Source organism: Cherax quadricarinatus, chromosome 38 (assembly GCF_038502225.1).
Source record: "Cherax quadricarinatus isolate ZL_2023a chromosome 38, ASM3850222v1, whole genome shotgun sequence".
In the NCBI taxonomy this organism is placed as follows: Eukaryota; Metazoa; Arthropoda; class Malacostraca; order Decapoda; family Parastacidae; genus Cherax; species Cherax quadricarinatus.
The window spans coordinates 6,961,129-6,981,577 of NC_091329.1; the positions used below are offsets into that span (position 1 = coordinate 6,961,129).

The 20,449-nt window shown below is 42.3% G+C and overlaps 1 protein-coding gene across 20 annotated transcripts in view; it reads right to left on the minus strand.

Annotated features, from left to right (window-relative positions):
- Positions 1-20,449, minus strand: part of unc-13 — a 1,383,522-nt gene that overhangs the window by 102,976 nt on the left and 1,260,097 nt on the right. For 18 of the 20 annotated variants that reach the window (XM_070092069.1, XM_070092068.1, XM_070092067.1 and 15 more), the window contains 2 exons: positions 12,296-12,364; positions 7,377-7,497 (listed from right to left, as the gene is read on the minus strand). In XM_070092069.1, coding sequence (XP_069948170.1) covers positions 7,377-7,497; positions 12,296-12,364 — 190 coding nt within the window. The remainder of the gene's footprint in view (positions 1-7,376; positions 7,498-12,295; positions 12,365-20,449) is intronic. The other 2 variants (XM_070092055.1, XM_070092054.1) reach the window with 1 other exon arrangement.

Sequence of the window (20,449 nt, forward strand, 5' to 3'; positions counted from 1 at the left end):
ATAGGATTTTTTTTAAAGGTCGAAATATGCAGTGTCCCCTCTTCGGTTTTTGTTCCATTTTAAGTCTCCAAGTGGACTTTTTTACTGAAATTAACCAAAGACTACTGCTATATCTATAATTCAGCAAAAAATCTTTCTTACTATAGTGGTTGCCAACACACATACATACCTACGTAGCGTTAATAATACTCAAAAATAATAAAAATTCAAATTACCATTGCTGTTCTTGTTTCTCACCATAATGTATGTGATGGTGTATACGGACATACACTGCATATATACCATTAATATGAAGAAGGAGTATATTCCTGCGATAATCAGTGATAACACTGCCTGAAAGGTATCACCACTGTGATAACCATTCAGTTTAACCCATCACCACTGCCACAACCACTCGGTCTAAACCATCACCACTGCCACAACCACTCAGTCTAAACTACCACTGCGACAACCACTCAGTCAAAACCATTGCCACTGCCACAACCACTGCCTCAAATCCATCACCAATTCTCGCCCTCACAAAAACAACACAAGGGTCCCCGGAAATTGAAGGAGAGGCCAGGACAATGACCGACAGTGAAGATCGCAAAGTTGAAATGCTTATAGACAGCGAGGGCAAAGCCGACCATTAGGACGGCACCACATAGTTTTGTTTACCTTGCGTCTCCTCAGCTGAAAGACTTTCAAACTCAACAGCGTCGTTGAAGGGAGTTGACAGCACCGCTGAAGGGGGAGGGAGGGAGGGAGGGTCTCAACTTGTTACTTGCTTCACACAGTTTGAAGGGGATCAAGTTGAGATGGACTTCAGTGGAGTTGGATTCTCCACTGCACCACAATGTTCTCGGTTTAATTTATACACGACTGTTATATCTCCGAGTTTTTTTTTTGTCAAAACTTTTGAATAGTAATAATAATAACAATAACGAGCAAGCCAAAAACTCCATAAATGTATGCCAGATTTCCTACAATACCCTAACTCCGATAGATTTCGAAAAAGCCATTGACAATATGCCCATGCACTCAGCCCCAGGCCCAGACTCATGAAACCCCTCTCGCGTGCCCTAAGTACAGTATGGAGGAGGAGCTTGGACATGTGTGAAATTCCAGTCACTTAAAACAACGGATATAGTCCCACTCCATAAAGGTGGCAGCAAAGCATTAGCTAAGAACTATAGACCAATAGCTCTGACGTCCCACATCAAAAAAATCTTTGAAAGAGTGCTAAGAAGCAGGATTGCAAATCACCTGTATTACCAAAATCTGCACAATCCAGGGCAACATGGGTTCAGGGCAGGTCGCTCCTGCCTCTCACAACTACTGGATCACTATGATATGGCCTTGGATGCACTGGAAGAAAATCATAATGCAGATGTAATATACACAGACTTTGCAAAAGCATTTGACAAATGCGATCATGGCGTAATAGCCCATAAAATACGTGCTAAAGGAATAACTGGGAAAGTGGGGAGAGGGATCTTCAACTTCCTAACAAATCGAACACAAAGAGTAGTGGCCAACAGAGTTAAATCAGAGGCTGCCATAGTGAAGAGCTCTGTTCCACAAAGCACAGTACTCGCCCCCATCTTATTCCTCATCCTCATATCAGACATAGACAGAGATATACATCACAGCACCGTATCATCCTTTGCGGATGATACTAGGATCTGCATGAGGCTGTCATCTGCTGAGGACGCGGTTAACCTCCAAGAAGATATAAACAAAGTTTTCCAGTGGGCAACGGAAAACAAAGTGATGTTCAATGAGGACAAATTCCAACTACTCCGTTATGGAAAACGGGAGGAGATAATAACTAGAACAGAGTATACTACTGACTCCGGCCATACAATAGAGCGGAAAAATAATGTAAGGGACCTGGGAGTAGTAATGTCTGAGGATCTCACTTTCAAGGATCACAACAGTGCCACGATCGCACGTGCAAAGAAAATGATAGGATGGATAATGAAAACGTTCCAAACGAGAGATGCCAAGCCAATGACGATCCTTTTCAAATCACTTGTTCTCTCTAGGCTGGAATACTGCTGTACATTAACATCTCCATTCAAAGCAGGTGAAATCGCAGATCTAGAGAGTGTACAGAGATCCTTTACTGCACGTATAAGTTCTGTCAAGCACCTTAACTACTGGGAACGCTTGGGAGCACTTGACTTGTACTCGTTGGAACACAGGAGAGAGAGATATATCATAATCTACACTTGGAAAATCCTGGAAGGAATGGTCCCAAATCTGCACACAGAAATCACTCCCTACAAAAGTAAAAGACTGGGCAGGCGATGCAAAATGCCCCCAATTAAAAGTAGGGGCGCCATTGGTACACTAAGGGAAAACACCATAAGTGTCCGGGGCCCAAGACTGTTCAACAGCCTCCCATCAAACATTCGGGGAATTACCAATAAACCCCTGGCTGCCTTCAAGAGAGAGCTGGGCAGATACCTAAAGTCAGTGCCGGATCAGCCGGGCTGTGGCTCGTACGTTGGACTGCGTGCGGCCAGCAGTAACAGCCTAGTTGATCAGGCCCTGATCCATCGGGAGGCCTGGTCATGGACCGGGCCGCGGGGGCGTTGATCCCCGGAATAACCTCCAGGTAAGGTCTCGAACAAGTGACCAGATCTCATACATATATATATATATATATATATATATATATATATATATATATATATATATATGTATGCAAACAATCGCAGACGGGCGATCTTAACTATGCAGGATAAGCCACGGGGGGGGGGAAATCTTTAGCTCAAGTACTTTCACACTTCCCAGTGCGTCATCAGGAGCTGTGCAATGTTACAAGGGAGCAACCAAAGCAGGGAGAGAGGTCTCAGAGTAGCGTAGGTGTCACCGGCCACGGTTACCCTTAGACTGAGTCTAAGGGTAACCGTGGCCGGTGACACCTACGCTACTCTAAGACCTCCCTGCTTTGGTTGCTCCCTTGCACAGCTCCTGATGACGCACTGAGAAGTGTGAAAGTACTTGAGCTAAAGATTTTCACCCCCCCTGTGGCTTATCTGCATATATATTATACATATATATATATATATATATATATATATATATATATATATATATATATATATATATATATATATATATATATATATATATATATATGCAGAACAACCAATGTGAAAAAATAGTGAAATTCTAAGCGCTTTCGTGGTTTCACATTATCAGGAAACTGATAATGATAACTGATATATATATATATATATATATATATATATATATATATATATATATATATATATATATATATATATATAATATATATATATATGTATATATATATATTTCTAAACGTTCATTTTCTTACGCAGTCTCCAGCGTCAATCTGTGAACGCTCTCTACAAAAACTTACGCACATTTAACGACCAATAAACAAGTGAAAAATGGCGTGAAAGGCGTGTCAGTGAACCCGGGCAACGGCATAATCTTCAGGCACAACGCGTCAAGGTGCCCAGAACCAGTTGAATATTGATAATATTTTGTAACTAATATCACAGGCGATTACATGACGCGATTACTTCACTCTGCGCAGATTATGTAATCAAGGTAAATACTGTATTGATATTCCTGCGCCTCCCACCGTCTGCTTAAATATTAATATTTCAAACTGGTTAACAAGTTAATTAAGAGACTAGTCCCAGGAGCTTCTCAAGTGATTACTATGTGGGAGGAGGAGGAGGAGGAGGAGGAGGAGGAGGAGGAGGAGGAGGAGGAGGAGGAGGAGGAGGAGGAGGAGGAGGAGGAGGAGGAGGAGGAGGAGGAGGAGGAGGAGGAGGAAGAGGAGGAAGAGGAGGAGGAGGAGGAGGAGGAGGAAGAGGAGGAGGAGGAGGAGGAGGAGGAGGAGGAGGAAGGAATTAATATGTGGGATGGAAGAAGGAGGGAGGGTGATAGACTGATTATATCGTCTTTACATCTCTCTACTGCTTCTGCTGCCCCCTCTGTACTTGACTGAAGAAGCCTACTGTGTAGGCGAAACGTTTCGGAATAAAGATACCTAACTATTGCACGTGTGTCTTACTTATCAACTTGTCGCATTATCAGATTCAGGAGGAAGAAGATAATTAATGAATGAAAGGGTTTAGTAAGAGGTAGGAAGACGAGGAATGGAGGAATAGTGAAGAAACAAAGGAAAAATATTAAATAAAGGCGAGAAAGGGAGAAGAGGAAGAAAAAAAGGATAAAGGAAAATAGGGAAGCTGATAAGAGGGACAATATATATATATATATATATATATATATATATATATATATATATATATATATGTGTGTGTGTGTGTGTGTGTGTGTGTGTGTGTGTGTGTGTGTGTGTGTGTGTGTGTGTGTGTGTGTGTGTGTGTGTGTGTGTGTGTGTGTGTGGGTGTGTGTGTGTGTGTGTGTCGTGCCGAATAGGTAAGACTTGCGATTTTGGATTAAACAGCAACGCTCTTGCCGAATAAGACAAGCGAAAATTTGTGTATGCAATAATTTGGCAAAAATCATTCTGAACTTAACGAAAAAAATATATATCACTGCGTTTATTTAGTATTAAATTATTGTAAACTTATCTAAAATATATTTAGATGGACTAGGGTAAATTAAATTGCGTTTGTTATAATAAGGTTAGGTAAGTTTTCTAAGGTTCTTTTGGTACCAAATTATGAATTTTTACATTAACATAAATGAAAAGAATGTATCTTTAAATGTATAAGAGAAAATTTTAGAGAGGACTTAATTTTAAATGAGTTCTTGCTAATTGACCAATTTTACCTATTCAGCAAGACATTTTATATATATATATATATATATATATATATATATATATATATATATATATATATATATATATATATATATATATATATATGCGTGTTGTAGGAGGCAACTAAAATGCCGGGAGCAAGGGGCTAGTAACCCCTTCTCCTGTATATATTACTAAATGTAAAAGGAGAAACTTTCGTTTTTTCTTTTGGGCCACCCCGCCTCGGTGGGATACGGCCGGTGTGTTGAAAGAAGGAAAGAAAGATATATATATATATATATATATATACATATATATATACATATATATATACATATATATATATATATACATATATATATATATATATATGTATATATATATGTATATATATATGTATATATATATATATATATATATATATATATATATATATATTTTATCACACTGGCCGATTCCCACCAAGGCAGGGTGGCCCGAAAAAGAAAAACTTTCACCATCATTCACTCCATCACTGTCTTGCCAGAAGGGTGCTTTACACTACAGTTTATATATATATATATATATATATATATATATATATATATATATATATATATATATATATATATATATATATATATATATATGCTATTCTATGGTAAACGATATTGTACTACATAGCTCGTTGAACTGAATATTGCCAGCAGATGAGTAATAATAATAATAATAATAATAATAATAATAATAATAATAATAATAATAATAACAGTAATAATAATAATAATGAGACAAAAGTGATAATGTCAAGAAAGCACACAGGCGCACCGAGAAGAAAAGAAACAGGTGAGGTCCAGGAAGCGCTACACGTGGTCATGGACAGGCTTTCCGCAGGTCTGGTCTGACAAGTGACCACTAAAACCTAAGGGGCACGTCAGTTCCCCTGTCTTCTAATATATTATTTTCCCACTATAATCTACATAGCCCGTAATTACTATAGCATTTGCTTTGTCTGCTTTCCAGGATCTTTCCTTAATTCATGGTATAACTTAACAAATCTTTGAGGTTAATTGTGCTGTAGAGGTCTGAGTTGTGCTCAAACCTCTACAGTGGACAAGGTAAATTATAGTGGAAAAAATGAACATATTAGAAGGCGGGGACACTTACGTGCCTCTTAAGAGTTCACTGATTACTTTTCACTTGCCCTAATTTGTCGCGTGTTTCTTTTTTTTTTTTAAATTGAAGAGCAAATAAAAGCACCACATCTTATTATTTGTTTCTGGGTGAACGGGAAAGTCATTCTAAGATCTCAATCATATTATCCAGACCTCCTTAAACCTTTACCTTATCCAATCTCTCACTTAACCCGATTTAAGAGGCTTCAACTTTCTCGTCACAATTATATTATCACCAACATCTAAAGACAAAACATAAAAAAAAAACTTTTCGGAAACAATCCTGCGAAACTCGTAAATTTAACGATAAAAAAAAATGTGAAAACTCAAAATTTAAACGAGTTAAAAGTCAAATTTTTGTCTCGTAATATTTCCATACTGCGAGAAGGTCATATTATATCGTGTAAAGATCTTTAAATGAGTTGGATCTTACTATATATTAAAATATTAATGTATTAAAGAGCGTGACGCAAAATAATGAAATGGTTACAAATCAAAACTCACGAAATATTGGCGAGAAAAAAAGGAAAGAAAGAATCGACGAAACAAACAATTTTTTTAAATTAATGAAACAACGAAAACAACTTAACAACAGTAAAAGAAACAACATCCAACACGAAAACAAAAGACAGGAAAATAAGCGATATCAGGTAATACAACAACAGCATAAACCAGAGTAACAAAAGAACATTTTGTTAACCTCTCAACCATCAACTATCATCAGCAAAACGGTCACAACAAAACAAATAACAACTTGCATAAAATTGAACTGGCACTTCCGGGTGCGCGGTCAAATATTGCCACCTACCAATTACTGTGAGTCCGTTGATGATATCAAATTAAATCACACGTGTTTTGGATCCCCGTGTCAGCAATGCCAGACCTCGCCAACCCAAGTTTATTTAACAAATAATATAAATACACCCGTCCTACGGTGGGTGGGACGGGTCGTGTGTCGGGTCATGAGGTGAAATCTCACCCTCCTAACCTTCCTCTTTTTCTGTTTTTTTTTTACTATTCCTTGATAATGTGAGAAATCACGAAAGCACCTGGAATTTCAATATTTTTTCACTGGTTGTTTTGTGTATTATGATATCGCATGCTTAATGTAATCATATATATATATATATATATATATATATATATATATATATATATATATATATATATATATATATATATATATATATAATGTGTGTTGCAACCTCTATGTTTATCTACTGCATAACTTTCTTTCATTATCAAAATTTAAGGACAAAAACAGCTAAACCTTATTAAACAAACATTTACCTTGCAATAAGTGCGATAATCCCCCAGTGAGACCACTGTAGGGACGACTCAACCGCAGCCTTCAACAACACTTAAAATTTAAAGACTTAATTACGCGCCGCACTCTGTTGCCCCCGAAATCAAAACAAATGGGGGCGAGAGGGCGGCGAATAAGGGCGAGAGTCCCCATGCGCCGCCACGCTCGCACCTACCTAATAAGTTCGAAGATCTCGGGCGTCTCTAGTTCCCTCTTCTTCATCCTCTCCTTCATGGCGGCGATGATGTTATTGGTCTTGTCTTCAGCTCCGTGTTTACTGCTCTTCTCGGCCGCTCCTGTAACACGTTACCTTCACAGTTTGTTAGGTACTGAAGGTTGTGTGGTTCAGAGTTTGTTAGGTACTGAAGGTTGTGTGGTTCAGAGTTTGTTAGGTACTGAAGGTTGTGTGGTTCAGAGTTTGTTAGGTACTGAAGGTTGTGTGGTTCAGAGTTTGATAGGTACTGAACGTTGTGTGGTTCAGAGTTTGTTAGGTACTGAACGTTGTGTGGTTCAGAGTTTGTTAGGTACTGAACGTTGTGTGGTTCAGAGTTTGTTAGGTACTGAACGTTGTGTAGTTCAGAGTTTGTTAGGTACTGAACGTTGTGTACTTCAGAGTTTGTTAGGTACTGAACGTTGTGTAGTTCAGAGTTTGTTAGGTACTGAAGGTTGTGTGGTTCAGAGTTTGTTAGGTACTGAAGGTTGTGTAGTTCAGAGTTTGTTAGGTACTGAAGGTTGAGTGGTTCAGAGTTAGTCTGCTAGGTCCAAGACTTATCTTCTGCAAGTGAGTTAAGGCCACAGTTTACATGTATACTAATATGTCTGAAACATTATTCCCTATAACAGGGATTAACGTAAACTCAGTGTTTATGTACACTGAGGTATACACTGACGTATATACATATCGAGGTAATATACTGAGAAAAATACACTGAAATATACACCTCTCAGTGTATTCAGCAAGATATATACCCTTCTTACTGTATATACACTGAGAGATACATTTCTAGGTCTATATACCATATATAAGGTGAGAGTTCTAGGAAGAAGCAGGTGTTCACCCTGACGAGGTAAATCACAGCAGTAGGCCTAAGTTTTAGGCTTGGGAGGACAGAGGAGTGGGGATGCACAAAGGAGAAGTAGAAATGTGTGGGCTTTATAAAGGGATTGGGGTGAGTGGGGTCTGTGTGGCGTGGGAAATGAGCAATTCAGATGGGAGTGGGAAGCTTAATTAATAGCTACAGATTGTATGGAGGTTGAGAGTTGCTGTGTAGAGGAGTTGCTACGGAGTGGAATACACCACACACACACACACACACACACACACACACACACACACACACACACACACACACACACACACACACACACACACACACAGGCAAAGTTACAAGGCAGTGACTCAAGAAATACGTAAATCACACAACACAGGAAGTGAATTCACACTGAGAGCAACGAGCCAGGCTCCTGGATCAGTATTAGGACTGCTGCTGTTTTTAATACATGTAAATGACCTACTGTTTCATGGGGATGTAAAACTAACGATAGGGATAAAAAACAAAAAGGGAAGAGATAAACTCCAGCTAAAGATGTGGTCCAACAAGTGGTTTCCAGAGTTTAATTTAATCGTAGGAAATGTATTGGCAGGCAAGGCACAGAGTACAGCAAGGGCTGAGCGTTTTCTCCATTTCCTTTATGACCAGCTGGGTGTCCTTGTAAGCCATCAGGTGTGCAGTCTGGTCTCTTATGTTGCGAGTCCTGCAGACATGCTGGTGTACTTGCAACCTGATGAGGAATTAGACACATGTGCAACATATGAGTATCTTTATTTGTAGACGTTTTCGCCATCCAGTGGCTTTATCAGTACAAATTTAAGGACTTGAATTTGTACCTATTTCCTCATTTGATCTGTATAGTATGCCATTCATGCAAACATTTTCAACCTGACCTGCAGGCCACAAGTATCTCTTCCACGTATTTTCAGTCACAATCCCTACAAGGGATGATGTCAAGACCTGAGTAGTCGAGGTCCTTGCAGTTGTCTTTTAAGGGACACGTAAGTTCCCCCGTCTTCTAATGTTCATTTCTCTACTATAATCTACCTTGTCCATAATTACTACCTCATTTGCTTTGTCTGTTTCGTAAGGTGAAGTCCAGGATCTTTCCTTAAGTCAGGGTATAACTTAACAAATCTTTGATAACAGTTGTGTTGTAGAGGTCTGAGCAAAGTTTAGACCTCTACAACAGTACTATTACTACGCTGGTACTATTACTATCATTGCTACTGCTACTGTAACACTACTGTCACTTCTGCTAGTACTATTACTAATACTACGATTATTATTAATACGCTGCTGCTACCGTTATTACTCTCTTCGTATATTTCCATATTTCCTATAGCACATTCTTTACATAGTAGTTCAGTGCTTCTCCATGAATACTACTACTACTACTATTAATAATAATAATAATAATAATAATAATAATAATAATAATAATAATAATAACGCAAACTGGGCGCATTGCCTGGAGAGGAATTACCAAGTCTAGCAGATTAGTGTTGTTGTGCTACCTGCCTTACCTCTGCTTCCAATTAATCGCGCACCTGTAGGGACTATGTATATGAAAGCGTAATTAAAAATATACATTACCTTGCTCTAATATACATAACAACCCTCCTCTCCCTCCTCCCCGCTTCCCAGCGTTACGGAATATGCAAATTGGATTTAATAACAAGTGCGGCTAAAACACCGGGGGTGTAAGCTATTCAATATTGGTAGGACGAACACACACACACACACACACACACACACACACACACACACACACACACACACACACACACACACACACACACACACACACACACACTACAACCAGGCTAGTAGTATTCAAATACCGTTTGAAACTCATTAGATAAGCTTCGATATTACTCCTACTGACTTTGGAGAACATAATAACTAACTTATCAGATACTAAGGAAGAGTCACTAAACCAGGCAGACTGATAGGTACTAAAAAAAAAAAGGATTTATGTACTCTCTTAGTGTTGAAAAAGATGAAAAAAAAATGAACTAACATATCAAATACTAACAAAAGTAATAAACTGGGCAGATAGGTACTAGATAAAAGGTTTATGAACACTGTTGGTAAAGGAGAAACACAAGCCACAGGACTGAGTTTAATAAGGTTAAGTATACCGCCTGACTGGAGACGTGCAAACTATGAGTTCCGAAAGATCAAAGTAAAGTGTCGACAGCTTAGAGCTGGAAGCATCAACAACCATTACCTGACGATGAAGCTGGAAAGCGTTTTAAAAACCCTTAAACACTTTAAACCTCTTCAAAGAGTGTTTTATACACTTTAAAGACTGATACATTTTCATTTAAAGAACTCTAAACAGTTAGACCCCTTTATTTTTTTGGTAAACAAAGTTTAAACCTTTTAAAACTCTAAAAAAAGTTTAAAACTTTCCAAACAGTCCAAATAACTTATAAACACTTCAAACATTTTAAAACACTTGCAAACCTTTATAATACTTGACAGGTCAATAACTGATACAATCCCCTCAGTACAAGTATACTTATATACGTCGAAAGAAAAAAACCAGGGAATATGACTTACTAGAACGTACTCTCTCTCTCTCTCTGTACATATACACATATATATATATATATATATATATATATATATATATATATATATATATATATATATATATATATATATATATATATATATATATTTATTTTACCACTTCGGAAGTTTCCCACCGAGGCAGGGTGACCCAAAAAGAAAAAAACTTTCATCATTCAACACTTTCACCATCACTCATACATAATCACTGTCTCTGCAGAGGCGCTTATTTACGACAGTTTAGATGTCCCTCCAAACTACCAATATCCCAAACCTCTCCTTTAAAGTGCTGGCATTGTATTTCCTATTTCCAGGATTCAAGTCCAGCTAACCGGTTTCCCTAAATCCCTTCACAAAATATTATCCTGCTCACACTCCAACAGCTCATCAGGTCCCAAAAACCATTCGTTTCCATTCACTCCTAACAAGCTCACGCACGCTTGCTGGAAATCCAAGCTCCTAACCCACAAAACTTCCTTTACCCCCTCCCTTCAACCTTCTCGGGGACGACCCCTACCCCGCCTTCCTTCCTCAATAAATTTATATGCTCTCGAAGTCATTCCACTTTGTTCCATTCTCCATTCCAAACCACCTCAACAGCCCCTCTTCAGCCCTCTGACAAATACTTTTAGTAACTCCACACCTCCTAATTTCCAAACTCCGAATTCTCTGCATAATATTTACACCACACACTGCTTTTAGACACGACATTTCCACCGCCTCCAAACGCCTCCTCGCTGCAGCATTTACAACCCAAGCTTCATACTCATATAAGAGTGTTGGTACCACTATACTCTCATACATTCCCTTCTTTGCCTCCATGAATAACGTTCTTTGTCTCCACAGATACCTCAATGCACCACTCACTTTTTTTCCTTCATTATTAACTCTATGGTTTACCTCATCCTTCGTAAACCCATCCACTGACAAGTCAACTCCCAAATATCTGAGAACATTCACTTCTTCCATACTCTCTCCCTCCAATGTGATATCCAATTTTTCTTTTTCTTAATCGCTTGATACCCTCACCACCTTACTCTTATCTATGTTTACTTTCAACTTTCTACCTTTACACGCTCCCAAACTCGTTCACTAACCTTTGCAACTTTTCTTGAGAATCCCCCCAAAAGCACAATATCATCAGCAAAAATTAACTATGTCAACTCCCATTTTGTATTTGATTCCCCATAATTTAATCCCACCCCTCTCCTGAACACCCTAGCATTTACTTCTTTTACAACCCCATCTATAAATGTTAAACAACTATGGTGACATTACACATACCTGGCTAAGACCTACTTGTACCGGGAAGTAACCTCTCTCTCTCTCTCTAAGAGAGAGAGAGAGAGAGAGAGAGAGAGAGAGAGAGAGAGAGAGAGAGAGAGAGAGAGAGAGAGAGAGAGAGAGAGAGAGAGAGAGAGAGAGAGAGACTCATTCTCTCCTTGGATAAAACAGTACTTACGTTCAAGTAAGAGGTGAATAATCTCCACGTTGGGTGCCCAGGGATGATACTCGAGGAGGTTGAAGGCAGCTGAGGCGCCACACCACACAAGAGAGGAAGGCCACAGTGGCAGGCACACACAGACGGCAGGCCAGTGTTGCAACACCAGCACAGGCACACACAACAGGGATGCGAGCACAAGGCAGGTTCATGCACAGGGTTCAGAGAATAACATTTAGAGTATACCAAAGGGTGATATACCAGGGGCTAAGGGGAATATATCAGGGCGAGGACCATGCACATGGTTAACAGAATAATACCGAGTATACCCAAAGGGTGATATACCAGGGGCTAAGGGGCATATATCAGGGCGAGGATCATGCACAAGGTTAACAGAGTAACACCGAGAGTATACCCAAAGGGTGATATACCAGGGGCTAAGGGGCATATATCAGGGCGAGGATCATGCACCGAGGGCATACCAAAGGTCATAAACAAAACAGAGAGTAAACAAGTCATAAACAAAACAGAGCGTAAACAAGTCATAAACAAAACAGAGCGTAAACAAGTCATAAACAAAACAGAGCGTAAACAAGTCATAAACAAAACAGAGAGTAAACAAGTCATAAACAAAACAGAGCGTAAAGTCATAAACAAAACAGAGAGTAAACAAGTCATAAACAAAACAGAGAGTAAACAAGTCATAAACAAAACAGAGCGTAAACAAGTCATAAACAAAACAGAGCGTGCAAGAAAACAGAGCGTAAACAAGTCATAAAAAAAAGAGCGTAAACAGGATGTCATAAACAAAACAGAAAAACAAGTCATAAACAAAAAGAGCGTAAAGTCATAAACAAAACAAAGTAAACAAGTCATAAACAAAACAGAAAAAAAGTCATAAGCCAAAACAGAGAGTAAACAAGTCATAAACAAAACAGAGAGTAAACAAGTCATAAACAAAACAGAGCATAAACAAGTCATAAACAAAAAAGTCTGAACCATAAGTGACGTCACACATAGACAATTATAAACTGTCCAAACACAACATTATAATCAAGGCGAATTGTGTAGATAAAAAAAAATATATATAAAAAAATGGACAACGTTTCGCCCTACAGAGTTTCGTCACGGAGCGAAACATGGCCCCAGCAGCAGCTTTTCTCCACCACTGTTTGCTGTACGACAGTTCGGGTCCACAACCAAAAACTATCACGAAGACAAATACCAAATTAATCAAATGCAAACAAGGGAAATTTCAAACAAAACGAGATGCAAACACAACTTGTAAAGAAAACAAGAGACAAGCAGATAAAGAACAGGAGAATATCCAAACATATATGACACGTATCTCAAGTAAGTATTCCAGATATTCCCACACATTCCCACTTTCATTCCAGGGATTCCCACTGGTCATTCCAGAGATTCCTATTTGTCATTCCAAGGATTCCCACTCATAAGTCCAGGGATTCCCACTGATTATTCCAAGGATTCTCACTGGTCATTCCAGGGATTCCCACTGGTCATTCCAGGGATTCCCACTGGTCATTCCAGGGATTCCCACTGGTCATTCCAGGGATTCCCACTGGTCATTCCAGGGATTCCCACTGGTCATTCCAGAGATTCCTATTTGTCATTCCAAGGATTCTCACTCATAAGTCCAGGGATTCCCACTGATTATTCCAAGGATTCTCACTGGTCATTTCAAGGATTCTCACTGGCCATTCCAGGGATTCCCACTGATCATTCCAGGGATTCCCACTGGTCATTCCAGGGATTCCCACTGGTCATCCCAGGTATTCCCACTGGTCATTCCAAGAATTCCTCCTGACTATTACTTGAACATTCCAAAAAATTCCCCCAGTTGAACACACAACATTATACAAATTCCCACTGAACCAAATCTGAACATCGTCAGAAATTCTCATTAACTGTAACATAAATATTCCGGGAATTCCCATTCGGAATTCCCTGCATTCCTACGACACCCGGATATTGCAAGCATTCCAACCTGACCTGTCTTGAACATTCAGCGCACTCCCGCAGAACACGAATTGAACGTTCAAATTCTAACTGAACCTAACCTCAGCGGCAGTGACGTCAGAGGTTTAAAACAGGACCCATGTGAGGTGTGTCTGATCTACCATGTGAGGTGTGTCTGATCTACCATGTGAGGTGTGTCTGATCTACCATGTGAGGTGTGTCTGATCTACCATGTGAGGTGTGTCTGATCTACCATGTGAGGTGTGTCTGATCTACCATGTGAGGTGTGTCTGATCTACCATGTGAGGTGTGTCTGATCTACCATGTGAGGTATGTCTGATCTACCATGTGAGGTGTGTCTGATCTACCATGTGAGGTGTGTCTGATCTACCATGTGAGGTGTGTCTGATCTACCATGTGAGGTGTGTCTGATCTACCATGTGAGGTGTGTCTGATCTACCATGTGAGGTGTGTCTGATCTACCATGTGAGGTGTGTCTGATCTACCATGTGAGGTATGTCTGATCTACCATGTGAGGTGTGTCTGATCTACCATGTGAGGTGTGTCTGATCTACCATGTGAGGTGTGTCTGATCTACCATGTGAGGTGTGTCTGATCTACCATGTGAGGTGTGTCTGGGCTACCATGTGAGGTGTGTCTGATCTACCATGTGAGGTGTGTCTGGGCTACCATGTGAGGTGTGTCTGAGCTACCATGTGAGGTGTGTCTGGGCTACCATGTGAGGTGTGTCTGAGCTACCATGTGAGGTGTGTCTGGGCTACCATGTGAGGTGTGTCTGGGCTACCATGTGAGGTGTTTCTGGGCTACCATGTGAGGTGTGTCTGAGCTACCATGTGAGGTGTGTCTGGGCTACCATGTGAGGTGTGTCTGAGCTACCATGTGAGGTGTGTCTGGGCTACCATGTGAGGTGTGTCTGAGCTACCATGTGAGGTGTGTCTGGGCTACCATGTGAGGTGTGTCTGGGCTACCATGTGAGGTGTGTCTGGGCTACCATGTGAGGTGTGTCTGAGCTACCATGTGAGGTGTGTCTGGGCTACCTGAGCTACCATGTGAGTGTGTGCTACCATGTGAGGTGTGTCTGAGCTACCATGTGAGGTGTGTCTGAGCTACCATGTGAGGTGTGTCTGGGCTACCATGTGAGGTGTGTCTGGGCTACCATGTGAGGTGTGTCTGAGCTACCATGTGAGGTGTGTCTGAGCTACCATGTGAGGTGTGTCTGGGCTACCATGTGAGGTGTGTGAGCTACCATGTGAGGTGTGTCTGGGCTACCATGTGAGGTGTGTCTGAGCTACCATGTGAGGTGTGTCTGAGCTACCATGTGAGGTGTGTCTGAGCTACCATGTGAGGTGCGTCTGGGCTACCATGTGAGGTGTGTCTGGGCTACCATGTGAGGTGTGTCTGGGCTACCATGTGAGGTGTGTCTGAGCTACCATGTGAGGTGTGTCTGGGCTACCATGTGAGGTGTGTCTGAGCTACCATGTGAGGTGTGTTTGGGCTACCATGTGAGGTGTGTCTGGGCTACCATGTGAGGTGTGTCTGGGCTACCATGTGAGGTGTGTCTGGGCTACCATGTGAGGTGTGTCTGAGCTACCATGTGAGGTGTGTCTGGGCTACCATGTGAGGTGTGTCTGGGCTACCATGTGAGGTGTGTCTGAGCTACCATGTGAGGTGTGTCTGGGCTACCATGTGAGGTGTGTCCGAGCTACCATGTGAGGTATGTCTGGGCTACCATGTGAGGTGTGTCTGAGCTACCATGTGAGGTGTGTCTGGGCTACCATGTGAGGTGTGTCTGGGCTACCATGTGAGGTGTGTCTGGGCTACCATGTGAGGTGTGTCTTTGCTACCATGTGAGGTGTGTCTACTCTATCATGTGACTGATGGCTCTCTGCTCTATCATGTGACTGAGGGCTCTCTGCTCTATCATGTGACTGATGGCTCTCTGCTCTATCATGTGACTGAGGGCTCTCTGCTCTATCATGTGACTGATGGCTGTCTGCTCTATCATTTGATTGAAGGCTCTCTGCTCTATCATGTGACTGATGGCTCTCTGCTCTATCATGTGATTGAAGGCTCTCTGCTCTATCATGTGACTGAGGGCTCTCTTCTCTATCATGTGACTGAGGGCTCTCTGCTCTATCATGCGACTGATGGCTCTCTGCTCTATCATGTGACTGAAGGCTCTCTGCTCTATCATGTGACTGAGGGCTCTCTTCTCTATCATGTGACTGAGGGCTCTCTGCTCTATCATATGACAGGAGGCCTGGTCACAGACCGGGCCGCGTTGACCCCCGGAACTCTCTCCAGGTAAACTCCAGATGGCTCTCTTCTCTATCATGTGACTGATGGCTCTCTTCTCTATCATGTGACTGATGGCTCTCTTCTCTATCATGTGACTGATGGCTCTCTTCTCTATCATGTGACTGATGGCTCTCTTCTCTATCATGCGAGGTGTGTCTGGGCTACCATGTGAGGTGTGTCTGGGCTACCATGTGAGGTGTGTCTGGGCTACCATGTGAGGTGTGTCTGGGCTACCATGTGAGGTGTGTCTGGGCTACCATGTGAGGTGTGTCTGGGCTACCATGTGAGGTGTGCCTGGGCTACCATGTGAGGTGTGTTTGGGCTACCATGTAAGGTGTGTCTGGGCTACCATGTGAGGTGTGTCTGGGCTAAGATGTGAGGTGTGTCTATTCTATCATGTGACTGATGGCTCTCTGCTCTATCATGTGACTGAGGGCTCTCTGCTCTATCATGTGATTGAAGGCTCTCTTCTCTATCATGCGACTGAGGGCTCTCTGCTCTATCATGTGACTGATGGCTCTCTGCTCTATCATGTGATTGAAGGCTCTCTGCTCTATCATGTGACTGATGGCTCTCTTCTCTAAATGCGACTGATGGCTCTCTTCTCTATCATGTGACTGATGGCTCTCTTCTCTATCATGCGACTGATGGCTCTCTGCTCTATCATGTGACTGATGGCTCTCTTCTCTATCATGCGACTGAGGGCTCTCTGCTCTATCATGCGACTGATGGCTCTCTGCTCTATCATGTGACTGAGGGCTCTCTGCTCTATCATGTGACTGATGGCTCTCTGCTCTATCATGTGAGGTTTTTGTCTGCGCTACCCATGTGAGTGCTCTCTGCGCTACTATGTGAAGCTTTGCGCTACCACGTAGAGTGTCAGCGCTACCATGTAGTGTCAGCGCTACCATGTAGAGTGTCAGCGCTACCATGTAGTGTGTCAGCGCTACCATGTAGTCAGCGCTACTATGTAGTGTCAGCGCTACCATGTAGTGTCAGCGCTACCATGTCGAGTGTCAGCGCTACCATGTAGTGTCAGCGCTACCATGTTGAATGTCAGCGCTACCATATAGTGTCAGCGCTACCATGTAGAGTGTCAGCGCTACCATGTAGTGTGTCAGCGCTACCATATAGTGTCAGCGCTACCATGTAGAGTGTCAGCGCTACCATGTAGTGTGTCAGCGCTACTATGTAGAGTGTCAGCGCTACCATGTAGAGTGTCAGCGCTACCATGTAGTGTGTCAGCGCTACTATGTAGTGTCAGCGCTACCATGTAGTGTCAGCGCTACCATGTAGTGTCAGCGCTACTATGTAGTGTCAGCGCTACCATGTAGAGTGTCAGCGCTACCATGTCGAGTGTCAGCGCTACCATGTCGAGTGTCAGAGCTACCATATAGTGTCAGCGCTACCATATAGTGTCAGCGCTACCATGTAGAGTGTCAGCGCTACCATGTAGAGTGTCAGCGCTACTATGTAGAGTGTCAGCGCTACCATATAGTGTCAGCGCTACCATGTATAGTGTCAGCGCTACCATATAGTGTCAGCGCTACCATGTAGAGTGTCAGCGCTACTATGTAGAGTGTCAGCGCTACTATGTAGAGTGTCAGCGCTACTATGTAGAGTGTCAGCGCTACCATATAGTGTCAGCGCTACCATGTAGAGTGTCAGCGCTACCATATAGTGTCAGCGCTACCATGTAGAGTGTCAGCGCTACTATGTAGAGTGTCAGCGCTACTATGTAGTGTCAGCGCTACTATGTAGAGTGTCAGCGCTACCATATAGTGTCAGCGTTACCATGTAGAGTGTCAGCGCTACCATATAGTGTCAGCGCTACCATGTATAGTGTCAGCGCTACTATGTAGAGTGTCAGCGCTACTATGTAGAGTGTCAGCGCTACTATGTAGAGTGTCAGCGCTACCATATAGTGTCAGCGCTACCATGTAGTGTCAGCGCTACCATATAGTGTCAGCGCTACCATGTAGAGTGTCAGCGCTACTATGTAGAGTGTCAGCGCTACTATGTAGTGTCAGCGCTACTATGTAGAGTGTCAGCGCTACCATATAGTGTCAGCGCTACTATGTAGAGTGTCAGCGCTACTATGTAGAGTGTCAGCGCTACTATGTAGTGTCAGCGCTACTATGTAGAGTGTCAGCGCTACCATATAGTGTCAGCGCTACTATGTAGAGTGTCAGCGCTACTATGTAGAGTGTCAGCGCTACTATGTAGAGTGTCAGCGCTACCATATAGTGTCAGCGCTACTATGTAGAGTGTCAGCGCTACTATGTAGAGTGTCAGCGCTACTATGTAGAGTGTCAGCGCTACCATATAGTGTCAGCGCTACTATGTAGAGTGTCAGCGCTACTATGTAGAGTGTCAGCGCTACTATGTAGAGTGTCAGCGCTACTATGTAGAGTGTCAGCGCTACTATGTAGTGTGTCAGCGCTACCATATAGTGTCAGCGCTACCATGTAGAGTGTCAGCGCTACCATGTAGTGTGTCAGCGCTACTATGTAGAGTGTCAGCACTACCATGTAGAGTGTCAGCGCTACCATGTAGTGTGTCAGCGCTACTATGTAGTGTCAGCGCTACCATGTAGTGTCAGTGCTACCATGTAGTGTCAGCGCTACTATGTAGTGTCAGCGCTACCATGTAGAGTGTCAGCGCTACCATGTCGAGTGTCAGCGCTACCATGTCGAGTGTCAGCGCTACCATATAGTGTCAGCGCTACCATATAGTGTCAGCGCTACCATGTAGAGTGTCAGCGCTACTATGTAGAGTGTCAGCGCTACTATGTAGAGTGTCAGCGCTACTATGTAGAGTGTCAGCGCTACCATGTAGAGTGTCAGCGCTACCATATAGTGTCAGCGCTACCATGTAGAGTGTCAGTGCTACTCTGTAGAGTGTCAGCGCTACTATGTAGAGTGTCAGCGCTACTATGTAGAGTGTCAGCGCTACCATATAGTGTCAGCGCTACCATGTAGAGTGTCAGCGCTACCATATAGTGTCAGCGCTACCATGTAGAGTGTCAGCGCTACTATGTAGAGTGTCAGCGCTACTATGTAGTGTCAGCGCTACTATGTAGAGTGTCAGCGCTACCATATAGTGTCAGCGTTACCATGTAGAGTGTCAGCGCTACCATATAGTGTCAGCGCTACCATGTAGAGTGTCAGCGCTACTATGTAGAGTGTCAGCGCTACTATGTAGAGTGTCAGCGCTACTATGTAGAGTGTCAGCGCTACCATATAGTGTCAGCGCTACCATGTAGTGTCAGCGCTACCATATAGTGTCAGCGCTACCATGTAGAGTGTCAGCGCTACTATGTAGAGTGTCAGCGCTACTATGTAGTGTCAGCGCTACTATGTAGAGTGTCAGCGCTACCATATAGTGTCAGCGCTACTATGTAGAGTGTCAGCGCTACTATGTAGAGTGTCAGCGCTACCATATAGTGTCAGCGCTACTATGTAGAGTGTCAGCGCTACCATATAGTGTCAGCGCTACTATGTAGAGTGTCAGCGCTACTATGTAGAGTGTCAGCGCTACCATATAGTGTCAGCGCTACCATGTAGAGTGTCAGCGCTACCATATAGTGTCAGCGCTACCATATAGTGTCAGCGCTACCATGTAGAGTGTCAGCGCTACCATGTAGTGTCAGCGCTACCATGTAGAGTGTCAGCGCTACCATATAGTGTCAGCGCTACTATGTAGAGTGTCAGCGCTACCATATAGTGTCAGCGCTACATTGAGGCTTCAGCTGAGAAACCCACTTCACACTTCACTAAGTCGTACTTCAAGTGTTGATAACCCAGCTCACGACCCCCCCCCCCCCTCCACCTACTGTTAAGACTATTTCCTATTTATTATTATTATTATTATTAT